The sequence below is a fragment of the Pristis pectinata genome, chromosome 10 (genome assembly GCF_009764475.1).
Source record: "Pristis pectinata isolate sPriPec2 chromosome 10, sPriPec2.1.pri, whole genome shotgun sequence".
NCBI lineage: Eukaryota > Metazoa > Chordata > Chondrichthyes > Rhinopristiformes > Pristidae > Pristis > Pristis pectinata.
In genome coordinates, this window is record NC_067414.1 from 84,237,831 (window position 1) to 84,262,654 (window position 24,824).

At 40.9% G+C, this 24,824-nt stretch overlaps 1 protein-coding gene across 1 annotated transcript in view; it reads right to left on the minus strand.

Annotated features, from left to right (window-relative positions):
• The window catches only part of ak9 (adenylate kinase 9), a 137,864-nt gene that overhangs the window by 54,567 nt on the left and 58,473 nt on the right, over positions 1 to 24,824 (minus strand). Inside the window, 4 exon segments of the mRNA XM_052025445.1 lie at positions 3,537 to 3,639; positions 13,296 to 13,452; positions 16,179 to 16,327; positions 20,213 to 20,323. Of these exon segments, the coding sequence (XP_051881405.1) occupies positions 3,537 to 3,639; positions 13,296 to 13,452; positions 16,179 to 16,327; positions 20,213 to 20,323 (520 nt within the window).

Consider the following 24,824-nt stretch of genomic DNA (forward strand, 5'->3'; position numbering starts at 1 on the left):
TCTGAGACAAACCTTATCTCAGTGAATGCAAGTTGTAAGACATTGTTAGCTAGAATTGAAACCTATGGACCTGAAGACAAATTACTGATATGGCGAGGAATTACATGAGTGGCAGGAGACAGAGATTAGGAAAATAGACGGGTAATCAAATTGGCAGCATGCGACCTGTAGTGTCCTGCTACGATCTGTGTTGTCACAACTATTCATGGTATTTGTAACTACTTAGGAGATAGGGTAGAAAAATCACATATCCAAGTTTTCCAATTACAAAAAAGATAGGCAGCATTGTGAGCAGTGTAGAGGGAAACATTAGATTACAAAGATATATATACCAGATTAAACGACTGGACAAAATTGTACCAAATGGATTTCAATTTGGGCAACCAGTAGGTCATCCGTTTAGGACCTAAGAAGCATTGAAAAAGAGTATTTTCTAAATGATAATACCTGGATACAGTCGAAGTCCTTGGAGACTTGACAGGTCCATTAACATAGATTATTAAACTGTCATATACAGGTGTATAAAACTATCAGAATGGAACACTAGACTTTATATCCATAAGACTGGAATACAAGAAGCAGAAGTTATGCTAAAGATAAGCAGGACCTTGGTTTGAATGCACCAAGCACTCTGAACACCATGGTTGAGGAAGGATGCATGGGCTGTGGAGTGAGTGCCAAGGAGGTAATTGGGACATCAATACCAAAGGAAACTTCTTCATGATTTTTCATTAGCTTAAAGACCTTAAATCGCCCTGCAATATCCTTTTTCTACAGAAAAATAGTCCAAGTCTCTGTTTTATGGATTTCTCAGTTCTGGAATCATCTTTGTAAATCTATTCTATATCTTCTTCAGGGCTTCTACAATCTTTTTATGATAATGACACCAGAAGGGATAAATTGGATAGTACTAAAAATGGACGTGGGGATTACAAGGAATGGTTATAGCCACACCATACCCATTCCAAATTTCGACTGCCTGCTCATTATAATAATTTCAGCATCCAGCCAACACCAAGCAGGTTATTATATTGATTGGGAAGCACAAGTACATGAGTGGTTCGTGGCAGCTGATGTTGCTACATGACAAAGCCAAGCTGCACCTCATAAGGGATAGGCTGATTGCAGCTTAAGAACTGGATTAGTAAATGTAGCAGTGAATACAGCTTATTCAATCAGATGTGGAAAGAGATGACTCCACAATCTTCTGGTGCTGTACTACAAGCAGTGGTCGAGGAAGTCAAAAAGAGGAGAGGTGTCATCTTTCTGCAGGAACCTGATGTCCCTCCAAGCAACACCATGAAGGCACATGGAGAAGATACTTGTGGATGTGAATGCCAGTGCTACATGCCAAGCAGTGCCACAAAAATGTGATCAAGGTCAATGAATGCATCTTTAAATGCCACATCGCACCAACTGCACACAATCATCACCGCACCCCCTCATTCACCAGGCAACAATTTTGCACAGCCTTACACACTATCCCTTCTACAAAACGCATATCAATAGTTCACAGCTTGTGCATACTGCCTGTCATGATAGCCTCATCACCCATCTATACTGAGTGGCATTCAATAAGATACTTGACTCTTTCTGGAAGAAGATGGCCTACAACTATAGTTACCTGCACACCCCCACCCACACCCCCCCCCCCCACCTCCGGAAGAGATGATGCTATTCACAGTTCAAACAATTGTGATCAAGGCTCTGAGGGACGAAAACTTTGAAAGTGACAGCTATGATGGGAAATCTAGGAATGGAAACAGGCAAGTGCAGCCCATCCAGCTGGACAACAGTGTTTGGATGGGAATAGTGTAGTCAATTGTAATAAAAGCTGCAGAAAGGTCCTTATTCATCTTGACATCATAAGTAGACAGGGTGGCGAAGAAGGCATTTGGCACACTGGCCTTCAAGTCAGGGCACTGAATAGAGGAGTTCAGACATTATGTTGCAGTTGTACAAGATGTTGGTGAGGCCGCACCTGGAACGCACAGTCTTTTATCCCCAGGGGAAGGGAATCAAAAATTAGGAGGGCGGAGGTTTAAAGCGAGAGGGGAAACATTGAAAAGGGACCTGAGAGGTGACTTCTTCAGGCAGAGACTGGTGGGTATATGAAATGAGCTGTTAGAGGAAATGGTTGAGGCAGGTACAATAACAACATTTAAAAGATAGTTGGACAGGTACATGGATAGGACAGGTTTAGGTGGATAAAGACCAAATGTAGGCAAATGGGATTAGCTTAGATGGGCATCTTGGTCAGCATGGATGTTGGGCCAAAGGACCTGTTTCTGTGCTGTACACTCTATGACTCTTGGTGATGGTCACAAAGAATAGCTGTTTTGATCATACAGGAGACTTAATAAGAGGGGCAATGACTGCAGATTTCAGAGGAGATGGGAATAGTGAACGAGTTATAGTTGCTACATGAGGAGAGATAAGAGATAAACTAAGATATCTTTATTAGTCACATGTACATCAAAACACACAGTGAAATGCATCTTTTGCGTAGAGTGCTCTGGGGACAGCCCGCAAGTGTCGCCATACTTCCGGCGCCAACATAGCATGCCCATAACTTCCTAACCTGTACATCTTTGGAATGCAAGAGGAAACCGGAGCACCTGGAGGAAACCCACGTAGACACAGGGAGAACATACAAACTCCTTACCAGAATTGAACCCGGGTCTCTGGTGCTGTAAAAGTGTTATGCTAACCACTACGCTGCTGTGCCTGCCCTAGAAAAGCTTGCCTCTGAGAGCTAGGGAAGGGGGGATCTTTAGGCGTTTGACCCAGTGCTCTTGCACTGATGGGATGGGAAGCTACAAAGTCCATTGGTCTTATGATTTCATTTTGGAGGCAAAGGAATACATGACTCCTTCATACTTGTAGTTGGAGATAAGATTGGAGTGAATGAACAAGGGATTTTAAATGATGGTTTCATTAAAAAAGGCGGTGGGGGGGGGGGGATGTTATTGCGGCTTTTCATAATGAACCTGGAATGAAATATTTTTGGTAAGAGTATGATTATGTTGTCCTCTTACTTATGGTGGTGAATGTCAATGCCTGTTGGCCATTATACAGTGTTCATAAAGTTCATAGAGTTAAAAAGCACAGAAACAGGTCCTTCAGCCCAACTGGACCACACTGACCAAGATGCCCCATCCAAGCTAGTCCCATATGCCAGCATTTGGCCCATAACCTTCTAAACCTTTCCAGTCATGTACCTATCCAACTATCTTTTAATAGTTGTTATTGTACCTGCCTCAATCACTTCCTCTGGCAGCTCATTCCACATACTTACCACCGCTTGTGTAAAAAAATTGCCGCTCAAATGCTTATTAAATCTTTCCCCTCTCACCTTAAACCTATGCCCTCTAGTTCTTGACTCCCCAACCCTGGGAAAAAGGCTGAAATATCCTGAAATGTAAGGATATTAGGAATGAAGACCATGTCAGTAAGAACAGTCAGGATGATAGGGAGGAGTAGGTTTAATGAGGACCAACAATAAGAAAAGTATTGGTAAAAATTGATATACTCACTTTTCAAGCTTCTTTTTTGCTTCTGCTGCTTGAAGCCTGTGTATTATATTGAAATCAATCTCATTTTTATTTAGATTATACAGTCTGTTTAGGAGGAATTTTCCTGATGGTATAAAGAGACACATGAAACACTATAGTATTTTTAAATATGACATTAATCCTCAAACCAATCTTTCATGGAACACTCTGATATCATAAAAGAAACATGACCTGCATGACTGGTAAAACCATCCTGCAAGTTTAAGCAGGTGGTTAGTCAGATAATCAATAAAAAGAAGAATGGGGCTGGATCAAGCTCAATTTGGCCTGCTACCCATGATCAACACTCTCCTACCCTGCTTCTTGACATCTTTTGTCACTGGATCTAAATCCTGAGATACTCTACAGGAGAACATTTACCAGAGAGACTATAGCAGTCCAAGAAGGCGGTTCACCATCATATTCTCAAGTGTAATTACTGTTAATTGACAAAAATTAGTTAATTGAATAAAAATATGACATTGAGTAACCTGTTAATCCAATCATGTTATACCATGGCACAAGGGAATGTATAGGCTTAATGGATCAGAAAGGAGAGACATAAAAAGAAATATATTGGAGAAGGAATGGAATCAAAGACAATAGGAGTGGAAAAAAAGAGGATAAGCAGGTTTAGAGGTGATAGAAGATGCATCTTATCTGATCTGCGATCAATATAGAGATAGCTTGGTACCATAACGTATCGAAGAAATAATTGAAAAACAGAAAAGAATGACAATTTTGACCAAATACAAGTCTTACTACCCACAGAAAAGTCATTAAGGGAGTAGTGATATTTCTGTGCAAAATTAATGAAAATATATTCAGTTCTTGTCCAATTCTAGTACCTCAGTTCTGTCTCCATCCAAACATTATGTCAATAACAAGGTAACATCAATGTGTCACCACAATGTAACATACAGCTGAAAATCAAGAACAAAACCATCAAAGTCATTCTGCATATAGGGCACTATATGTCTTTGTTCTTAATAATTGAAATAATAAATATCCCAGAAATGTTTAGTGCAAATGAAGCAGGTGAGCAGAAATGGAAAAGCAGTTAAATCATTGCCACTGTATGAATGGTGAAAAGTAATTACCAGCAAAGAATTACACCTCTAGGTTAGATTTTTTCAAATGAGAATAGTAATAGCCAGAGAGTAGTATTGATGATCCTGGTCATTCTGTGCTGCATTGATTCAGGAAATCAATATTGCAGGTTAAAATAATACAACACCAGAGAGAAACAGAAACATCATTCTTTAATTTTCTGAAGGGGAAAATTAAAATAAAAATTATGACATATTGGAACAGATAGAAAGGGGAGATTAGTATGTTTCAGGCAAACCCTACATATTATATAGCAGGGCTAGAAACAGAATTTTCAAATGGTAAAGAGATTATAGAGCTCTGAAAAGTCAAGGATCTAAAAGTTCAGACATGTGGCACTATTTTGTCCAGTGTTATTCATCTGTGAATCTATTTTTTTACTGGAGTGGGATGCTCATGTAACCATTACAAGGTTGAATCATGCCACTCTTGAAATTTGTCTAGGCACTTTCAGTCATGATTCACCCTTGAACACCAGACATAAATTCCACAGCAGTCAAACATGGAACATGTCACTCTCCATGCAATATTCCTTTGGAATAATCCCTGGGAAATTAGGTCACATTATTCAAATGAGATGCCACTGTTAAGCACACACAGAATAACTAAGATAAAATAAATAAAAACAGAAATAGTCAGCAGGTCAGACAGCATATGTGGAGAGAAACACAATTAATGCTTCAGGTTGATAAAGAACCATCAGAATGATTGTCACAACACTGCTTCCTCTGTTGCACTATGACGTAAATGATATGCTTGGTCTCCTGGAGATCCCAATCTCGCATTACAGGAAGGGTGTAGAGGCTTTGGAAAGAACACAAAAGAGGTTCACCAGCATGTTGCCTGGACTAGAGAGTATTAGCTATAAGGAGCAATTGGACAAACTTAGATTGTTTTCTCTGCAGCATTGTAGTCTGAGGGGTGACCTGATAGAAGTATATAAAATGGAGAATTATAGATAGGGTAGATAGAGTCTTTTTTCCGGGGTGGAAATGTCAAATGCTAGAAGGCATAGCTTTAAGGTGAGAAGGGGACAGTTTAAAGGAGGTTTACGAGGCAAGATTTTTTTTTTAAAAAACACAGAGAGTGGTAGGTGCCTGGAATGTTCTGCAAGGGGAAGTGGTGGAAGCAGATATGATAGCAATGCTTAAGAGGCATTGAGGCAGGGAATGGAGGGTTATAGACCACGTGCAGAAAGATGGGATTAGTTTGCATTGGTGTCATGGTGGACACAGACACCATGGCCTTTTCCCATGCTGTACTATGTTCAATGTTCCATGTTCCACCGATTTTCTGACTCCCAAGCCACATTGATGGACTACAAGATCCTGTCCAAGGTCGTCACCAATCAGATCAAGTCTGTTTTGAGACAGGTGATCCACATAGGCCAAACCTACATTGTACCCAGCAGGAAAATCTCTGACAGCCTTGAGCTATTCAGGTAACCATCAGCTACGTGCAGGACTGGTGGGTGGACACATGCCTGATCATCTTGATACATGATGGATTGCGGAGGGAATGAGGAAGTGTATTCAAGTGCTCTACACAGACATCAGTAGTGCAGTCCAAATTAATGAGTGGGAAACAGGTAGCTTCCCTATCATGTCTGAAAGTCAGGCAAGGTTGCCCACTCTCCTGTCTTGTGTGTTGCTTAGACCCTTTGCTAAATCCAGCAGGAAGGACTCAGGCGCAGAGGGTGATGATGCCAGGCAGATGGAGCACTCAGATCAAAGTCTCCCTGTACATGGATGGCATTACCATTTCTGCTCAGATTCATTGTTGGTCCATGGACTGTTTTGCATCTGCAACCAGCTTGAGCTGACATCCGGGGCCAGAGTTAACCACTGAAAGAGCAAGGCCATGCTCTTTGGCAACTGGCCTGACCGATCCTCTGTTCTCTTCACTATCCAGTCTGACTACCTTAAGGTTCTGTTCCAAGTGTGGTAAAAGAGTGGGGGGTCTGCATGCAATGATCCTTTGGCACATGTTTAAAGGCAAAGATCAAGTACCTGGATATTTTGAACAGTTCTGGTCCCCATACTATGATTAAGCTAGAGAGGATGCAGGAAGATTCATAAGGATGTTGACAGCACTGGAGGCCTTAAGTTATATGGAGAGGCCGGATAGGCTGGAACTGCTTTCCCTGGAACGAAGGAGGTTGAGAAGTGACATTATAGAGGTTTATAAAATCATGAGGAGCATAGATAAGATGGATGGTCATAGTCTTTTTTTTCCCAGGGTAGAGGTGTCTAAAACTAGAGGGCCTAGTTTTAAGGTGTTCTGAGGGGCAAGCTTTTCACACAGAGGATGCTGATTATATGGAATGAGCTGCCTGAGGAAGTAGTAAATGCAGGTACAATTCCAATGTTTACAATTATGTTACAATGTTTAAAAGACATTTGTATAGGTACCTAGATAGGAAAGGTTTGGAGGGATATGGGCCAAACATAGGCAAATGGGACTATCTCAGGAAGGCACCTTGGTCCATATGGATGAGTTGGCCGAAAGGCCTGCTCCCATGCTGCATAACTCTGACTCCCTGCAATCTCAATAACATGTTATGGAGCTGCAACATGACGTACCAACTCTTATACTCAGTGCCCCGACCAATGAAGGCAAGCATGCCATTTGCCTTCTTTGCCATCTTGTCTAACTGTGTTGTCACGTCCAGGGAACTATGTAACCCTAGGTCTCTCTCCCTGGGGTCCTGCTTTTCACCGTGTTTGTCCAGCCTCGGTTTAACTTTCCAAAATGCATCACTTCACACCTGTCTGAGTTAAATTTCATCTGCCATTTCTTTGCCCACTTTCCCAGTTGATCTAGATCCTGTTGTAACCTTAGACAACCTTCTTCACTGTCCACCTCACCACCAATTTTGGTGTCATCTGTAAATTTACTAATCATGTCAACTACATTCTCATCCAAATCGTTAATATATATGACAAACAGAGGACCCAACACTGATCCATGCAGCACACCAGGGCCTTCAATTGCTAAAAACAACCCTCCTCCACTACCCTCTGACTCCTACCACCAAGTCGATTTTGTATCCAATTGGCTAGCTTACCCTGGATCCCATATGATCTAACCTTCCGGACAACCCACCATGTGGGAACTCGTCAAAGGCCTTGCTAAGGTCCATGTAGACAACGACTACTGCCCTACCCTTGTCAATTCTCTTCATCATCTCTCCAAAAAACATAATCAAATTCATGAGTCATGATTTCTCACACACAAAGTCATGCTGACTAATCCCTAATCAGTCCTTGCCTTTCCAATGTAGACAGATCTTGTCTCTCAGAATTCACTCCAATAACTTTCCCATCATAGCTAGTATCTTTTATCTGGTTAAAATGTCTAATACCAGAGGGCATGCATTTAAGGAGAGAGGGGGTAAGTTCAAAGGAGATGTGCAGGGCAAGTTTTTTTTTTTACACAGAGTGGTGGGTGCCTAGAATGTGCTGCCAGGGGTGGTGGTGGAGGCAGATACAATACAGGCATTCAAGAGGGTCTTAGATAGGCACATGAATGTGCAGGAAGTGGAGGGATATGGACATTGTGTAGGCATAAGGGATTAGTTTAGTTAGGATTTGATCACTAATTTATTTAGTTCAGCACAACATTGTGGGCCGAAAGGCTGTTCCCGTGCTGTACTTTTCAATGACTCTTATGACTCAATGACCACTGATGTAAGGCTCATGAGCCTGTAGTTCCCTGGCTTGTCCTTGCAGCCCTTCCTAAATAAAGGCACAATATTAGCCACCCTCCAGTTCTTTGGTACCTCACTCATGGCTAACAAAGATACAAAAATCTGTAATAAGAGGCATTGGTGCTTTTTACAGAGAATGTATCAACTTGATGATACCACATATGTATAGACCTGACAACACTATGAATGTATAGACTGGACAACACCATTAACGTGAAGAAAGCCATGCAATGTTTTTTGTATTTTTTTGGATATATTCTTTCTTGAATAAAGCTTATTTTTGAAATAAAAAATCCCTAGTAACTCCTTAGTAACCTCCCAACAAGGTCCCACTCATCCAGGCATCGATTTGCAAGACAGGTTCTGACTATTGCTGACCTATTTATCCTCACCATACCATCTCAAACCTCCCCACTGCCACCTTCCCCCTCCCATAGCTCTCAGTTTCCAGGCAATATCCTCACGCTCTCCAGATCCTCATCACCCCCTTCACTTTCCCACCCTTTTGACTCCTCAAAACTGGCCCCAGTCCCCAAACAGACATAGTGAGTGCTTAATAGTTCTTGGCACTACTGAATTTTGCAGTTACGGTGCTGTGACCAAAACAGCAGGTGATGTGCCATGCAATGTTTTGCATATGTTTAAAGGCAAAGATCAATTCTGAGGCCAAAATGTGGAAAGTTAGCAGAAGTCTCACACATTCACAGGAATATAGCAAAGAGCTGAAAACTATTGCACAACCTAAAACCAAGGTTAGAAATAAACAGGGGGACAGCTGCTGTTATACCTCTTGAGAAACAGATGGTTGGGGATTTTTGATCATTTTGAATGCATTATTTTTTTGGAATGGCAAGTCTCTGTCTATAATTACCTTGATAAATGATCCAAATGATCAAAACAACCCGAGCATCTGAGGACACTGTGTTTATGATACCATTAGAACTGGGAATGGACTTAAAGTTTCAACTCAGTAATTGCCATTGATTGGTTTAATAAGAATTATGGACTCTGTTCCAAAAGAAAGATATAAAAAAGAGATAACTGCTTGCAAGTGTGTGATCATGAGATTTATTGTCTCTTGCTATAGGATGCATAGGTAACCTATGTAGAATTCTGTACTCCTTCTGTTCTACTGCTGAAAAAATATCTAGTTTGACAACTTTCACCACTGAGCTTGAGAACATCACTCAAAGACAAGTGACAATTAATGGGTCTAAATTAAACTGTTGCAACAGCGATATCACTGAAGAAGCCCTAACCATAATTTTCTACTCCTCTGTACTTAAAAATTGCATCTTACTATTATTCAAGAGGGAAGTCAGCAGAGAAACCAGGAAATTGTAAACCAGTTAACTAAACATCCATTACCAGGAAATCACTGAAGTCTACAAGTAAGAATAAATCGTCACAGAATTTTTTTCACTGATCAGAGCAAGCCAGCTGGGTTTGTAAGGGGTATGCGTTTCCAGACAAAGTTGATTAGATTTCTTCAAGACTTAAAAAGTGGATAGACAATGTTATTTATATGAACTTGAAAATGATATCTGATAAGATACCTTGTAAGCTAAAGCTCACATAATTGAAGGCAAATTATTGACCTAGTTCAGAAGATGGCTGAGTGGCAGGAGGCCAAGAGCAGTGTTAATGGGCAAGTACTCAAATTGGCAGGGTTTGGCTGGTGCTGAAACAGTTCTGTATTAATAATGGAATATAAAGCAGCATATCTCACCTTCCCAATCACGACAAGATTGGTGGAGCCACAAAGGAATGTAAATGGAAGTAAAAATTAAACAGCTTTACCACAATGGTGCCTGGACTTCAATGGTTAAATGAACAAATTAGGTTTTATTCTTTGGAATTTAGAAGGTTGCAATTTAGCTATAAGTTTCAAGAAAAATCTGTTACGGTACACAGAAAAAAAATATTTCTGCCAGTCAGGGAACCTACGGCTAAGAGGTATGATTTAAAGGTGAGCCTTTCAGAAATGAAGTTAGAAAGCAGTTCTTTCATGAATGGCAATTGATGCTGGGTCAGTTTTAAATGCAAGACTGATACATCTGTGTTACCTAGAAGCATTTAAAGATATGGGATTAAGAACAGGTATTTAGACATGGAGGAAGTAAAACCACTCACTCCTTTTCCTATATTCCTTTGCAAAGGGCATTCTTGCATTCATTGAATCTGTTTCAGAATTAGGGGCTGGGTAACCTTTCAAGGCTGGTACATTTGTTTATTCCAGGTCTTGTCATAGCACAATTACAGGAAGAGTTTTTTCAGGATAAATGTACTTGTACAAACCTTTACCAATTACTCGCTTCATGAATTTTCTATTTTTCCTTTGATCTATTCTAGTGCAATATGACAATATATGACAAAAGTAGCCATCATTTTAAGGCTTCTGAGCCTTGAGTCTTAAGCTTGAGCATTGTCTACAGTTCTCCCCATCATATTACAGGAATGATGTGAGTGAAATGGAAGGAGTGCAGACGAAAGTCGTAAGGTTGTTGCCAGAACTGGAACATTTTAGCTATGAGGAAAAATTGGATAAACTGGGGTTATTTTCTTTAGAAGGAGACTGTCAAGGAGAGACTTAATTGAGATGTATAAAGTTATGAGGGGTCTAGATAAAATGCACAGGAAGGATCAGTTTACTTTAGGTCAGGAGTTAAAATCCAGGGGCACAGATTTAAAGTAGTAGTTAGAAGGATTAGTGGGAGATGAGGGGAAATCTTTTCATCCAGCAAATGTAACAGTCTGAAACTCACTGCCTGAAAAAGTGGTAGAAGCAGAAACCTCATTACAAAGTGCCTGGATGTATACTTGAAGAGCCATGACGTGCAGGGTTATGAAGCAAATGCTAGAAGATAGAATTAGGTCGCATAGCTCTTCATGGACTTCAGGGCCAAATGCCTGTGTCATAACCTTTCCCAGATTCTATGATTCTTGAGAAAGATGCTTCAGCCTTGTTATATTATGCTTGGGATCTCAGCAGCTTTGGTCTGGTGACCTTCCACCACCTTTGTAGACAATGAGCAAATCATTCTCTTGTACTATTGTCCTGAGGAAAGGAACAATCTTTGAAACTGTCTGACTGCTTTTATACTTGCCAACTAACCACTGCATTCATGGCTCTAGTAATGCCACCATTTAATTCCTCATCTGCTCCAGGAATAAAGGGAGCCAGTAATACTGCATTTCAATGACAACAGAAACTGTCCCTCAAAACTCTCAGGAATTCTGTGCCTTCTGATGCTAACCTCAGTGCCCCAAGGCTCCAGCAGCAATGGGTTTTAGAGGAACAGCTGAAGACCTGCTGATTCTTCTTATGAAGAGGAGAATTTCCAGTTTAAAAAAAACACCTCTCCTCTTCAAGCAGCAAAAATAAACTGAAATAGTATGACTTACCTATTTATTGCAACATTACCACTTGGCCCATCACATCAATGCTGATGCAGAGCAGAGCAGAGCAATCCCATCAGTCCCATTCCCCTTCTCTTTATTTCTGTAACCCCACAACTTGATTTGCTATCATATTTCCATCAACCCACCCTTTGATTCTTTTGCCACTCAGCTACACCAGGAGGTAATTTAAAATAGCCAATGCCACACCTTTGGGATGTGGGAAGAAACCAGAGCAACCAGCAGGAACCCACACAGTCACAGGGAGGGAACATGCAAAACTCCACACAGCAGCAACTGAGGTCAGGATCAAAAATGGGTCTCTGGAGTTGCAAGGCAGCAGTTCCAACTACTGTGCTACCATGACCACTGTTCATGGGACTCTTCGACACTCTGCAGACCAACAATTCAACTAGTGTCCTCTTACGCACTAATGGATTCCTGTTCTAATAATAGTAAAAGAAAATTTTAACACTGCAGATACTGAAGTTTGACATAAAAACAGAAAATTTTAAAACACTCCACAAATCAGGCAGCATCTGTGGAAAGAGAAACAATGTTTCAAAATGAAGACCCTTTGTTGTAACTGGGAAAGACACGTTAGTTGCAGAGGGGAGGCGAGGGATAGATAGGACAAAGTGAATATCTCTGACACTGTGAAGCCAAGGGTGCTGTGGGGATAAACTGGTTAATGGTTACTGAAGGTACTTAGAGAGAGAGAGAACATGGACAAAGAAAATTAGGACTTACAAGATGAGTGTAATCAGAGAGAAATAATATGAATAATGGAATGTAAAAAGCATGAAATGCAAAGCTGTAGGAAATACCCAGATGGTCAGGCCGAGCTAGTGGAGAGAAAACAAAAACTGAACCAATATTATAGATGGAACAGTGGTGAATTCTGGTTAGTTGTGAGGTGGATGTGATGATATGTTGAGGAGACTGATGACAAACTTATAAGCTAAGAAAACAAATTGTGATCAGAGATAAGCCAGAACAGTAGACAGAAATCTACTTTGGCAACAGACCCCATCTGGAGTAAAATACAGGATAACCTGTGAAAAATGCCACAAAAGATCACTTCAATTAGCCTACTCCAGCTTCTATTTCTTTATTTTTTACATCCATTACAAGAAATATGCTGAGAAATTGTACTATGCAGCTCAACGTTTTACGATTAGAAACCAAGCACAAAACAAAATCAGGCAGCTATATGCAAACGTTTGCGTGCTTCCACAAATTGCAGTGTATATAATGCATATATTCACAGAGGCTGCTGGGGCATGTGCACTTATGTCATCTGGTGTATAATGTGGAATTGATACTACTTGTACTATTTCCTATTCCACATGCTTGGATTCCAAATTAAATGAGTCTTAACAATAGAAACAAGTCATAATTGCAGGCTAAAGCCCTGCTCTTATGTTACCTAAAGGGATATTTCCAAAGTGGCTATTGATGTTTCAATCCTTACCAACACAAAGAATGCAACCAAAAGAAGATCACTTTGGTTAAATACTTACCATCATCCACAGCATTATGTAAAAGGAAGATATTATCAGGAGTAAAGCCTAGTTCTACCATTGCTTTACATTGATCTACTGTTTCAGGGAAATGGTCCAGCACCCAACCCCCTGCCACTGGATGATCAGGATTCTTCTGTTTTCTTTCTTCATTTATCTACAAAATAAATATATCAAAATATTACTGTGTTTTGCTCCACTGTCATTGTTGAAATTGTATCAGCTGTAGTTCAGTGTTAGTAGCTTCAACTCTCAGTTACAAGGCCATCCAGGTCTCTCTGAACACCATCCCACCATTTAAAAAATACCTTTTCTACATTTTTCTAGTAATGTGGATGACCTCACACTTTTCCACATTGTAATCCATCCAACATGTCCCAACCCATTCACATATCTATATCTCCCTGAAGATTCACGCAAATATAATTTATGGCGCAGCCATTTAAGGCAGGGGAAAATATGGTAATACTCCACAGCCAATTATCTTGCTGTCTTCTTGTGATATTCCCACTTTGACTTCTGCCCAACCCCACCCTCCTTTTTTCAAACTTCTGATTTAAGTTGCTGCTGGTGGTGCTTCTCCTCAGCTTCATATTTTCCCATATTGTACTTGATTTTTGCCATCTATCCAAATGGTCCTCCTCTTTCTGATCCTGTACTTGCTGTTCCTCCTTCTGGAGTGCTTCAGGGAAGGGCTGATACCCAACTAAAACAAGATTTTGTTGCATATACCAGATGGTGAAACATCTGACCATGTCTGGAGAGTGCTGTAGAGTGACACCAGATTGTCCAGGCCACAGGATTTCATCCTGAGGTCCCCAATGGCACTCTTGTCATATCGCAACTTAGCTGCAATGAGGAAAGGAGTGAGGAGCCTAGGGTCAAGGGTATAACCCTTACACTGCCTGAGAATAAAGGAGTCACACAAGCTTCCCGGAAACATGCCATAAGCTATACGAAATTGCCTCTTATTCTCACAGACCAGTTAGACACCCCAGGAACAAAAGTCCATTCTGTTCATGTAGAGTTCCTAGTTCTCAAAGGGAGTCTGTCATGGTGTACAAGTCTGGCCAATTACTGTCTGCATGCTTATAGTGGCCAATGAATTATATTTAAGAAGAAACTGAAGTTCCCTTTCCCTTTCCTTAAAAGGCATCAGCAATGCCTCTTAGGTATCCAAATAGTGATTTGTAGCATAGATGAGCCATTGTCATCTGGATTGATCCAGAGACTCTCATGGTGATAGTCACCTTCACGTCTATAGTCATTGTCCAGGAATGGGTTCTCTGCCAGAATAAACTTGCTGATCTCTGTAACTGCTGCTTTTCAAAACCTCATTCTTTGGATATAATTTTCCTTGAAAAGTTGGAAGTAGCGATATGGCCATGAACCCTTGTTTCCATCATCTTTTAGCATGTATACCTTGTCTTTGGCCCCCTTTCCCTAGCTCCCACTTGCACAGCACACCTGGCAGGCCCACTTCTGAAACTCCATGACAAAATAGCAACAACAAATTTAACTTGTGCAGCACTAATTCCTTTCTTCTGGCCCCTGGCAGCTCAAAACTCAAGTACCAATGATAAAACATGGTTAAGTAGCCGTTCAAATTTTATACATAACTGCTGTGTATGGTGTACTATGAAAAGCTGGCTCCCTATGAATGCCCCATTCTATTTCCTAATTGGATAAACATAAAACAATTTCAGTCGAAGGTGATCAGAAAGATGTTTATGTGTACTCTGTATTCATGATTACACTAGTAATTTATGCAGATTGAAGTTCTCGGTACAACTTTACTGTGCCAACGCTTTTTATTAGCAAAACTATAGGAGAGTAGTCTTAGGCTACAGAATGATATCAATGTGATGGTGAAATGTGCTGAGAAAGGGTGAATGGAGTTTAATCCTGATATGTATGAAGTTTCTGGGAAGTACTAATGAGGCCAGGGCATATACCATGAATGGTAAGACCCTAGGAAGTATTGAGGAACAAAAGGACCTTGATGTGCAAATCCAAAGATCCTTGAAGGTAGCAGTTCAGGTAGCTAACATGGTTAAGAAGGCGTATGGAATACTGGCCCTTATTAGTCAGGACATTGAATACAAGAGCAGGGAGGTTATGCTCTGACTTTATAAAACATCGGTCAGACCTCAGCTGGAATACTGCAATCAACACACCATAGAAAAGATGTGATAGTGCTGGAGTGGGTACAGAGGGGATTCTCCAGGATGTTGCCTGGGATGGAGCGTTTTAGTTAGGAGGAGAGACAGGAGAAGCTAAATCTGTCTGCCTTGGGGCAGAGGCAATTAAGAGCGGACATGATTGAGGTATATAAAATAATGAGGGGTATAGATAGGGTAGACTGCAAGAATCTTATCTGCTCGTCGGAGGTGAATAAAACTAGATTTAGAGTGAGGGGTAAGAGATTTAGAAAGGATCTGAGGGGGGGGGGGGGCCTTTTCACCCAGAGAATGGTGAGTATCTGGAATGCACTGTGGTGGAAGCACAGTTGCTGACAGCATTTAATGAGTGTCTAGGAGTGTCTAGAAGTGTCTAGACAAGCACTTGAATCTCGAAGGCATAGAAGGCTAAGGACCAACACTAGAAGATGGAATTAATACAAATGGGTGCCCACTGGTCAGCATGGATGTAATGGACTGAATGGCCTGTTTCCGTGCTATACGCCTCTATGATTAGGACTCTATGACTATAGAAATTTAACCATGTAGCATATGATAGTGAAGCATTATGTGCTAGAACTTCTGGCCCTGAGTTCTAAAAAACTTCGAACATTTCCTTACACAATGCCATTGTTCATTCCTACCAAAATGCTTTTTATGCTTAAATGAAATTAACTAGCTTTTCAGCAATATGCAGTCTTACCTCTGAAATAGCTTTTGCCAATACATCCATGTAGGCATTAACTGGCAGTTCCACAGGAGCCTGCAATGCCTTCTCAACAGCCTCATTTACAATAGCCTTTACATCTGGGTGATCCTCAGTCACTTCTTCAACTATCGATTTTATAGCATCTAAAGTACAAGCATATAAGATATCTTTATTAGTCACATAATTGTTAATGCAAAATATTTTCAGAGTATTTAGGTTCTTTTTAAATACTTCAATACATGACAGAACAAAGATTTCTTGCTTCCATTCCAGATTTGTGGGCTCTGAGATGATTTATTAAGCAGAAGTGGTAACCTCTGATTCTTCCACAGATGGGTCAGGAAGTGCGTTATGGGGCAGGTAGGTGGGTAATTTGTGAAATGGTGCGCTCCTGCTGCTGCTTATGCAGAGCTTCCGTATGTGCTTTCGAGTGCTCCTTCTGCACTTTGGGTGGTCATAAAAACATAAGAAATAGGAGCAGGAATAGGCCACCTGGCCCTTCGAGCCTGTTCCACCATTCAATAAGATCATGGCTAATCTGGCCATGGACTCATCTCCACTCTGGTCATGGGCCAGGGATTTCCAGGAGTCAGTGGGGATACTGCATTTCTTCAAGGAAACTTTAAGCAAGTCCTTGAATCATTCTGTTAGTCTCCCTGTTAATTTCTTCCCATGAAAGAGCTCAGAATAGGTCATCTGTTTTCAAGGTCTGCTGTTGGGCATGCAAATGATAATAGCCTGCTCAACATAACTGACTGAATGAAAAAAGGGCCTCAACAATAAGGATGTTGGCCCAGAAGAGGGCACTTTTCTAACAATATTTCACATAACACCTGGATGTTCTTATGACAGGGCCTAATTTTCATTCCATCACGTGTAGGTTTCAATGATTTACACTTGGCCCACTGTGATTTACATGTGAGAATATCAATTCTGTTCCTTTGTATGAGTTGTTCTTGATATATATTGCATGTTCAAAGAGAGCTTTAAGGTGCAATACTATAATGTGAATAAACTGATTTGACCTATTAGCATGTGACTGATTAGCCCTTAACGGGTTTGTGGGTGGAGATTTAATTTAATGGTGCATCCCACTTCATACAACACTGTTATTCAGAATTGAAGACTTCATCAAAACCAGGAAAGAGAGGAAAAAAAGTTAGTTTTAAGTTGTTGAGAAGTTGGGAGAGGCCTGCATAGGTCAAAATGAATATCCCTGATAGGGTGGGGTCTGGATTACTGTTGATGAAGACATCTGGTTAATAGATAAATGAGGGCTGTTAGAGACAGAGAAAACAAACAAGGTACATATAAAACTTGTGAAATGTAGGTCAGAACTGTAGGAAATGCTCGGCAGATCAGGCAATGTCAATGGAGAGAAAATCTGAGTTAATGTTACAGATGGATAACCTACAGCAGAACTGGCCAGCTCCGATACAAACAGGAGAAAGAACTTAACTGAAATTGTTGAATTTAATATTGAGTCTCAAAGGCCACAGTCTACCCAGACAGAAGATGAGGTGCTGTTTCTCAAGATTATATTGGGCTTTCTTGGAACAGTGCAGGAAGTCACAGGTAGATAAGTAAGAGAGGAAGTTGAAGGGAGAATTAAAGTGACAGGTAACTAGAACCTTAGGGTTGCCCTGCAAACTGAACGATGGTCATTGAATCAGTTTCTCCACTATAGAGGAAAGCACACATTGAGGTCCAAATACAATGCACTAGAATAGAAGAAGTTGAAGTAAATCATTGCCTCAACCGAAAGGACTGTTTGGGTCTCTGTGGTGGAGAGGGCTGAGGTAAAAGAGTGGGTGCTGCATCTTCTGCAGGTATGTGGGAAAGTGCTGTGAGAAGGAGAGTGGTTGCTGGAAATAGAAGAGCAGTCCAACAAAGTCAAAAATACCCAGTGTTACGTACCAGCAACACAAGAAACACACCGAGTCATGTATAGGTGTTAAAATTATTTTATTAATAACTACTTATGATAATAAGAAAAATAAAAGTAAAAATGTTAGAAGTAAAAATATTAGATCTTAAACATTAACCCCAAAAACTAAACTCAAAGTGTGTGTTTGTAGCAAATTCCCAAACTCCAAGTCCAGGAATGGTTCTCAAAGTTCAGTTCAGCAAGCCGTAAGGTGAAACGTGAGGAAAGGCTTCTGCAAAACCACCATTGACTGAAGAGGAAATGTAGAGAGAAAATAGAGAATAATTATGAAATCCAAATGTTCCACAACGGAACTCATACGACACCTCAATCACTGATGATCTCCATTCCTTTGTTCCAAAGTATCTGCCACCCCGAAAGGCATTCGAGACGTGGCCGTCCACACAAATACCTGTTTCCTTCTACAGGTTAACGACAAAGTGGACTCCACTGGATTATTCCAAAAATCCATACGTGGATTGTAGTGACAGACACAGTTATTATTTTTTCATCCATCGATACAGAGACCAGCAGACAGGCTGTCTCTCTCTCTCTCGCTCTCTCCTTTCACTGACTGCTCCAAAAAACGTCATCATGTCCTTATCTCCTGTTGCTGTCATAATCACGCCACACACACACACACACACACACACACTACTATGCTATGTCTTAAAGGGACATTCACCAATAGTAACCTAATCCATAACACCAGCAAAGGGAATTGTCCCTTCATAATGCTGAAAGTGGAGGGACGGGAAGATGTTTCTGGTGGTGGAATCTTTTTGAAGGTGGTGCAAATTGTGAATGGTCATCTGTTGAATTCTGGAGACTGATATTGTGGAAAGTGAGGATCAAGGAAATTCTATCCTTGCTCTGTCTGGGAGAAGAAGAGGTAGAGAGCAAAGGTGTAGGAAATAGATGAGACATGGTCAAGGGCTCAGTCAATTATGATAGAGGGGATAAGGAGAAAAGAAGGTACCTGCAGCAGCTACATGGATAATTCCCACTACTAGCTCTCTCTCTCTCTACCCCCCCCCCCACCCCACAGATTCTCTTGTTCTCTCTTCATCCCCATTGCTCTGGCTCTCATCTTATCTATTCTGCCAAATCCCTCAGTCCTAGCTCTTGCCATGTTTTTCCTCTTTTCCCCAGCTGTCACACTCTCTCTCTGCCTCTCTTTCTCCCACACACACATTGGTTTCATTGAGCAGGTGTTTCAACAAAGATCGTTCTCCACTCAAATGGGATTTCAATTGCTATTTATTGTTAATGTTAAATATTTTTGTTACAGTGCAAAAAAGCCTCATAAATTGAGGACACACATCTGAAAGAACTAAAGGTGTTACTGTGAAAATCCACATATAGAACTTTTGTAAATTGGGAATACCTGCACAACATTGGTTATATTAATCAAAACTTTTAAATTGAATTAATAATTGCATGGAAGGTTGCTAATAAACCACTTAATTACTTATACAAATGCAGGGATTGTTTTCACAAGAAAGGTAAATTACTTTCTTTTCTAGTCCATATGGTGTTTTCTAAGTCAATTCAATTAATGGCAGCCAATAATCAATTTGAATTATCCTCTCACTTAATCCAAGCCTGCGAGTAAAGATACTTGAAATTATCTTTTAAAGATATTTTTTTCACTTTTGTGAACCTGCATCTCAGTCAACCACTTCTTGGAAGATTTAGTGATACTAAACACCAATAATGCATTTCTTCCTAGAATCAGTCTGCTGCAGGAGCTGATCATTGAAACAACTTTATATTCTTTCAATATACCATAACCATTGTAAATTCTTTAAAAGCTTCATAGATACTCTTCTCAATTGAGTTTGATTTCTTATAATTACATTCTTGGTTAAATTTCTGCACAAATTAGCCAATGGATGGAAACAACAGACAACAAAATAGCAGACTATTGAACAAGTAAGAATAGGAGATAGCATCAAGTAGTAAAATGGGGATTAGAAACCACTGCAAATATTCCATGCTAACAAATGGAAGAACATTTGGCACAGGTGCTAAATAAAAACATGCTACAAAAGTGAGTATAGATTAGCAATATTAACATTCATTGAAGCGTTTTACCTACCAAGGTTTACAGGTACTTCTGTTGTATCATCTGTGATTGGTGGCTGTGGATCTTCAGTTGGTTCAGCTTCTCCTGGAACATCTAATGATGATATTTCATCCATGGCAAGCTCTTATATTTATAAATCAAATACGGAAGTGGAAGCAATTAGAATTATATAGTATTAATATTTTCAAATGCAATGCATTGAACGTAAGAAGCTGCAGAGAGTAGTGGGCGCTGCCCAATACATCACGGGCACATTCCTCCCCACCAGTGATCATATCTACAGGAAGCACTGCCTCAAGAAGGTAACATGCATCATCAAGGATCCCCACCATCTGGGCCATGCCATCTTTTCGCAACTACCATCGAGCAGGAAGTACAGAAGCCTGAAGTCCCACACTACCAAGTTCAAGAACAGCTACTTCCATTCAACCACTCAGTTCTTGAACCAACCGGCAAAACCCTTATCACTACAGTTTAGCAACACCATGACCACTTTGATCACTTTGCACTAAAATGGACTTTGTTTTTTGTGTTCTTCCTTGTAAAACTTGTGTATAATTTGTTTGATTTATGTTTTTCATGTGAATGCTGCTTACATGATGCTATGTGCCTGTGATGCTGCTGCAAGTAAGTTTTTCATTGCACCTGTACATACATGTACTTGTGCATATGACAATAAACTCAACTTTGACTTTGTTCTTTTGCACCTTATTGTGGATTCACCTTTACAAATCAAAAACTTTTAATGTTAGCCATTAAAATATATTGATAGTTTTCAGATGGAGTTTACATATTTTGACATAAATGTGCAACTTCATAAGATCTGAAATGGGGATATTCATGATTGATTGTGCGACTCAGCTCCTGACTTTTCACAACACTTCCAGCTTCCGTAAGATAGAAGCCAGGAGTGTGATGAAATATTCTCCAGGTGATTACGTGACCAGCTGCAACAAAACTCAAGAAACTCAACATGATCCAGGACAAAGCAGCCCAAAACCCTAAACATTTATTCCCTCCACCATGGGCATCGTGGCTGCTCCGTGTATCATCAGCAAAATGTTCACCTGGACTGTTCTTCCCACTTCTTTGACCTCGACCACCTAGAAGGACAGGCCAGCAGATGGATGGGAACATCACCATTGCAGTTTTCCCTCCAAATTGCACATTGATTTGGAAATATGACACCAGTCCTTGATTGTTGCTGGGTCTAAATCCTGGAACTTCCTACCAAACAGCATTGTTAGAGTGCCTTCACCAGAATAACAGCAGCAGTTCATGAAACTGGCTCACTACCACCCTTTGGTCATGTTGGTCATGCCCATATGAATTAAAAACTATTTACAATGAAGCAACCATTAGATTACCAGCTCATTCTTAAACATTTCTCATCTCCTCCAACAGTGTGTGCTTTATTTGAACTGCAGCAACACACCATGTTTTCATCAATAGCATCTCCTAAATCTACAATTTCTCCAACATGAAGGGTGAGAAAAGCAGGTGCATGGGAACACCCCCACCTGCAGATTTACCTTAAGTCAAACCCGATCCAGACATGAACGCCCTGCCACCATTGACTGGATCCTGGCTCACCACCATCTGCTCGAGAACAACCTGCCTGGGCAATAAATGAAACCTTGCCAAATGCTCACAATCCCATGTATGGATGAGTGAAACACACAGCCAATTTACACACTGCAGGTTTTTATTTATGCAAGGAAAACTGATGCATTATTTGCACCTATTGGCTTAAAGAAAAATCACATTTTTTAAGTATAATAAGTTTTAAAAATAGCTTTCCATACTCCTCCCTCCTGGATTCAGCAAATAACCAGGGGCTGCAAGTCCTGACTGCACCAGAAGGCTCCTTCTTGGTCCTAAAGTCAACTTCTATGCCATCATTATAACAAGAGGTTTTGAATGGTCTTAAGCATCACCATACTAAAAAGGTAATTTCTTGAATTTGCCCTATTCAAAAAAGGTAGTAAGGATAGTCCAGGGAATTACAGACCAGTGAGCCTTACATCTGTGGTGGGTAAGCTGTTAGAAAGGATTCTAAGAGAAAGGATCTATGAGCATTTCGATCATCATGGACTGATTAGGGACAGCCAGCATGGCTTTGTGAAGGGAAGATCTTGCCTCACAAGCCTGATAGGGTTCTTTGAGGTGGTGACCAGAAAGATTGATGAGGATAGTGCAGTAGATGTGGTCTACATGGATTTTAGTAAGGTGTTTGACAAGGTTCCATATGGTAGGTTTCTTCAGAAGGTCAGAGGCCAAGGGATCCAGGGAGGCTTGGCCGTGTGGATTCAGAATTGGCTTGCCTGTAGAAAGCAGAGAGTTGTGGTGGACGGAATGCATTCGGATTGGAGGGCTATGACTAGTGGTGTCCCACAGGGATCGGTTCTGGGACCTCTGCTTTTTGTGATATTTATTAATGACTTAGATGAGGGGGTGGAAGGCTGGGTTAGCAAGTTTGCAGATGACACAAAGATTGGTGGTGTTGTGGATAGTGTGGAGGGCTGTCGAAGCTTACAGAGGGATATTGATAGGATGCAGAACTGGGCTTAAAAGTGGCAGATGGAGTTCAATCCGGAGAAGTGTGAGGTGGTACACTTTGGAAGGACAAACTCCAAGGCGGAGTACAAGGTTAATGGCAGGATTCTGGGTAGTGTGGAGGAGCAGAGGGATCTGGGGGTTCATGTCCACAGATCACTGAAAGTTGCCTCACAGGTGGATAGGGTAGTTAAGAAAGCTTATGGGATGTTAGCTTTCATAAATCGAGGGATTGAGTTTAAGAGCCACGAAGTAATGATGCAGCTTTACAAAACTCTGGTTAGACCACACTTAGAGTACTGTGTCCAGTTCTGGTCGCCTCATTATAGGAAGGATGTGGAGGCGTTGGAGAGGGTGCAGAGAAGATTTACCAGGATGCTGCCTGGATTAGAGAGTATGGATTATGAGGGGGGACTAAAGGAGCTAGGGCTTTACTCATTGGAGAGGAGGAGGATGAGGGGAGACATGATAGAGGTATACAAAATATTAAGAGGAATAGATAGAGTGGACAGCCAGTGCCTCTTCCCTGGGGCACCAATGCTCAATACAAGAGGGCATGGCTTTAAGGTAATGGGTGGGAAGTTCAAGGGAGATGTCAGAGGGAGGTTTTTCACCCAGAGAGTGGTTGGTGCATGGAATGCGCTGCCTGGGGTGGTGGTGGAGGCTGATACGTTGGTCAAGTTCAAGAGATTGTTAGATAAGCATATGGAGGAATTTAAAATAGAGGGATATGTGGGAGGAAGGGGTTAGATAGTCTTAGGTGTCGTTTGAAGGTCGGCACAAAATGGTGGGCCGAAGGGCCTGTATTGTGCTGTATTGTTCTATGGTTCTATGGTCCTAACCCAGGCTTACACAGTAGTTAAAAAAAAATGGCAATTAATTGCAACTTTATAAAAAATATAAGTTGGGGTTTAATTGCACTGATATTTTGAATGGCCTAACGGAAAAAAATTGTTTTTTAATGTGATGACCTAATTATATTATTTAATATTCTCATAATTTTTAAATTGGTCTTGCCCTTTTCTACGTATATAACCACTTTCAGTCTTGGGGAAGTCAAATGCAGATTGGGTTAGCACTTTGCAGAACACGTGTTCAGCCCACATGGGTGACCCTGAGGTTCTAGTCGTTTGTCACTTTAAATCTCTAATCCACTTCCAGTCTGACCTATCGACCGAACTGTTCCATTGTGGCCTAATATAAGCTAAGCTTGACAATCTTCTCTCTGGACACATTTCAACCTTCAAGACTCAATATTCAGTTCAACAGCTTCAGGTAACTGACTTGCTCTGCTTGTATCAGATATGGCCAGTTCTGCTGCAAGTTATTCATCTGTGATATTAAGTGAGTTTTTCTCTCTCCTGCCTGATGTACTGGAACTTTCCAGCATTCTCTTATCCTTTCACCTCCTCCTTCCCAACATATGGGAGGCCAGTTTTTCCAGGTGAAGCAGTACTTCAATTTTACTTCTTCCAATCTAACATGTGTTCACAATGTGGCCTACTAAACATCAGAGAAAACAATGACAGATTGGATTACCACTTTGGAGAGCACATATGTTCAGCTCATTCCTGTTGCCTACCACTCGAGTTCTCCATTCCACTCCTACTCTGGCTTATCAATCTGTGGCCTCCTTTGCTGTTATAACAAGCCCCGATGTTAACTTGAGAAGCACCATCTCATCTTTTCTCTGGGCAATGTTGCAGATTTTTATTGCATTTGGTGCACATGATGAGCTCTCCCCTACATTGGGGAAACCAAATGCAAGAAAATCATTTTCTCGGTCTGTAACAGAACAGGCCAAGACTTACATCTGTGATATTGGCTCAGTTTTTTGTCCCCCAACTAGCACAGTCTGACCTGCTGGGTGTGTCCTGCAACCTTGCAGTTCACAACCCTTGTGTTCCTTTGCTTGTGTCATACTCTGCAACTGCCCTTATTTCATAACTTCTATGAACAAAGGACACTGTCCTCCCTCCCCAAGTGGTATTAGCATTGGTTTATTATTGTCACGTACCGAGGTACAGTGAAAAACTTGTCTTGCATACTATTCATACAGATCAGTACA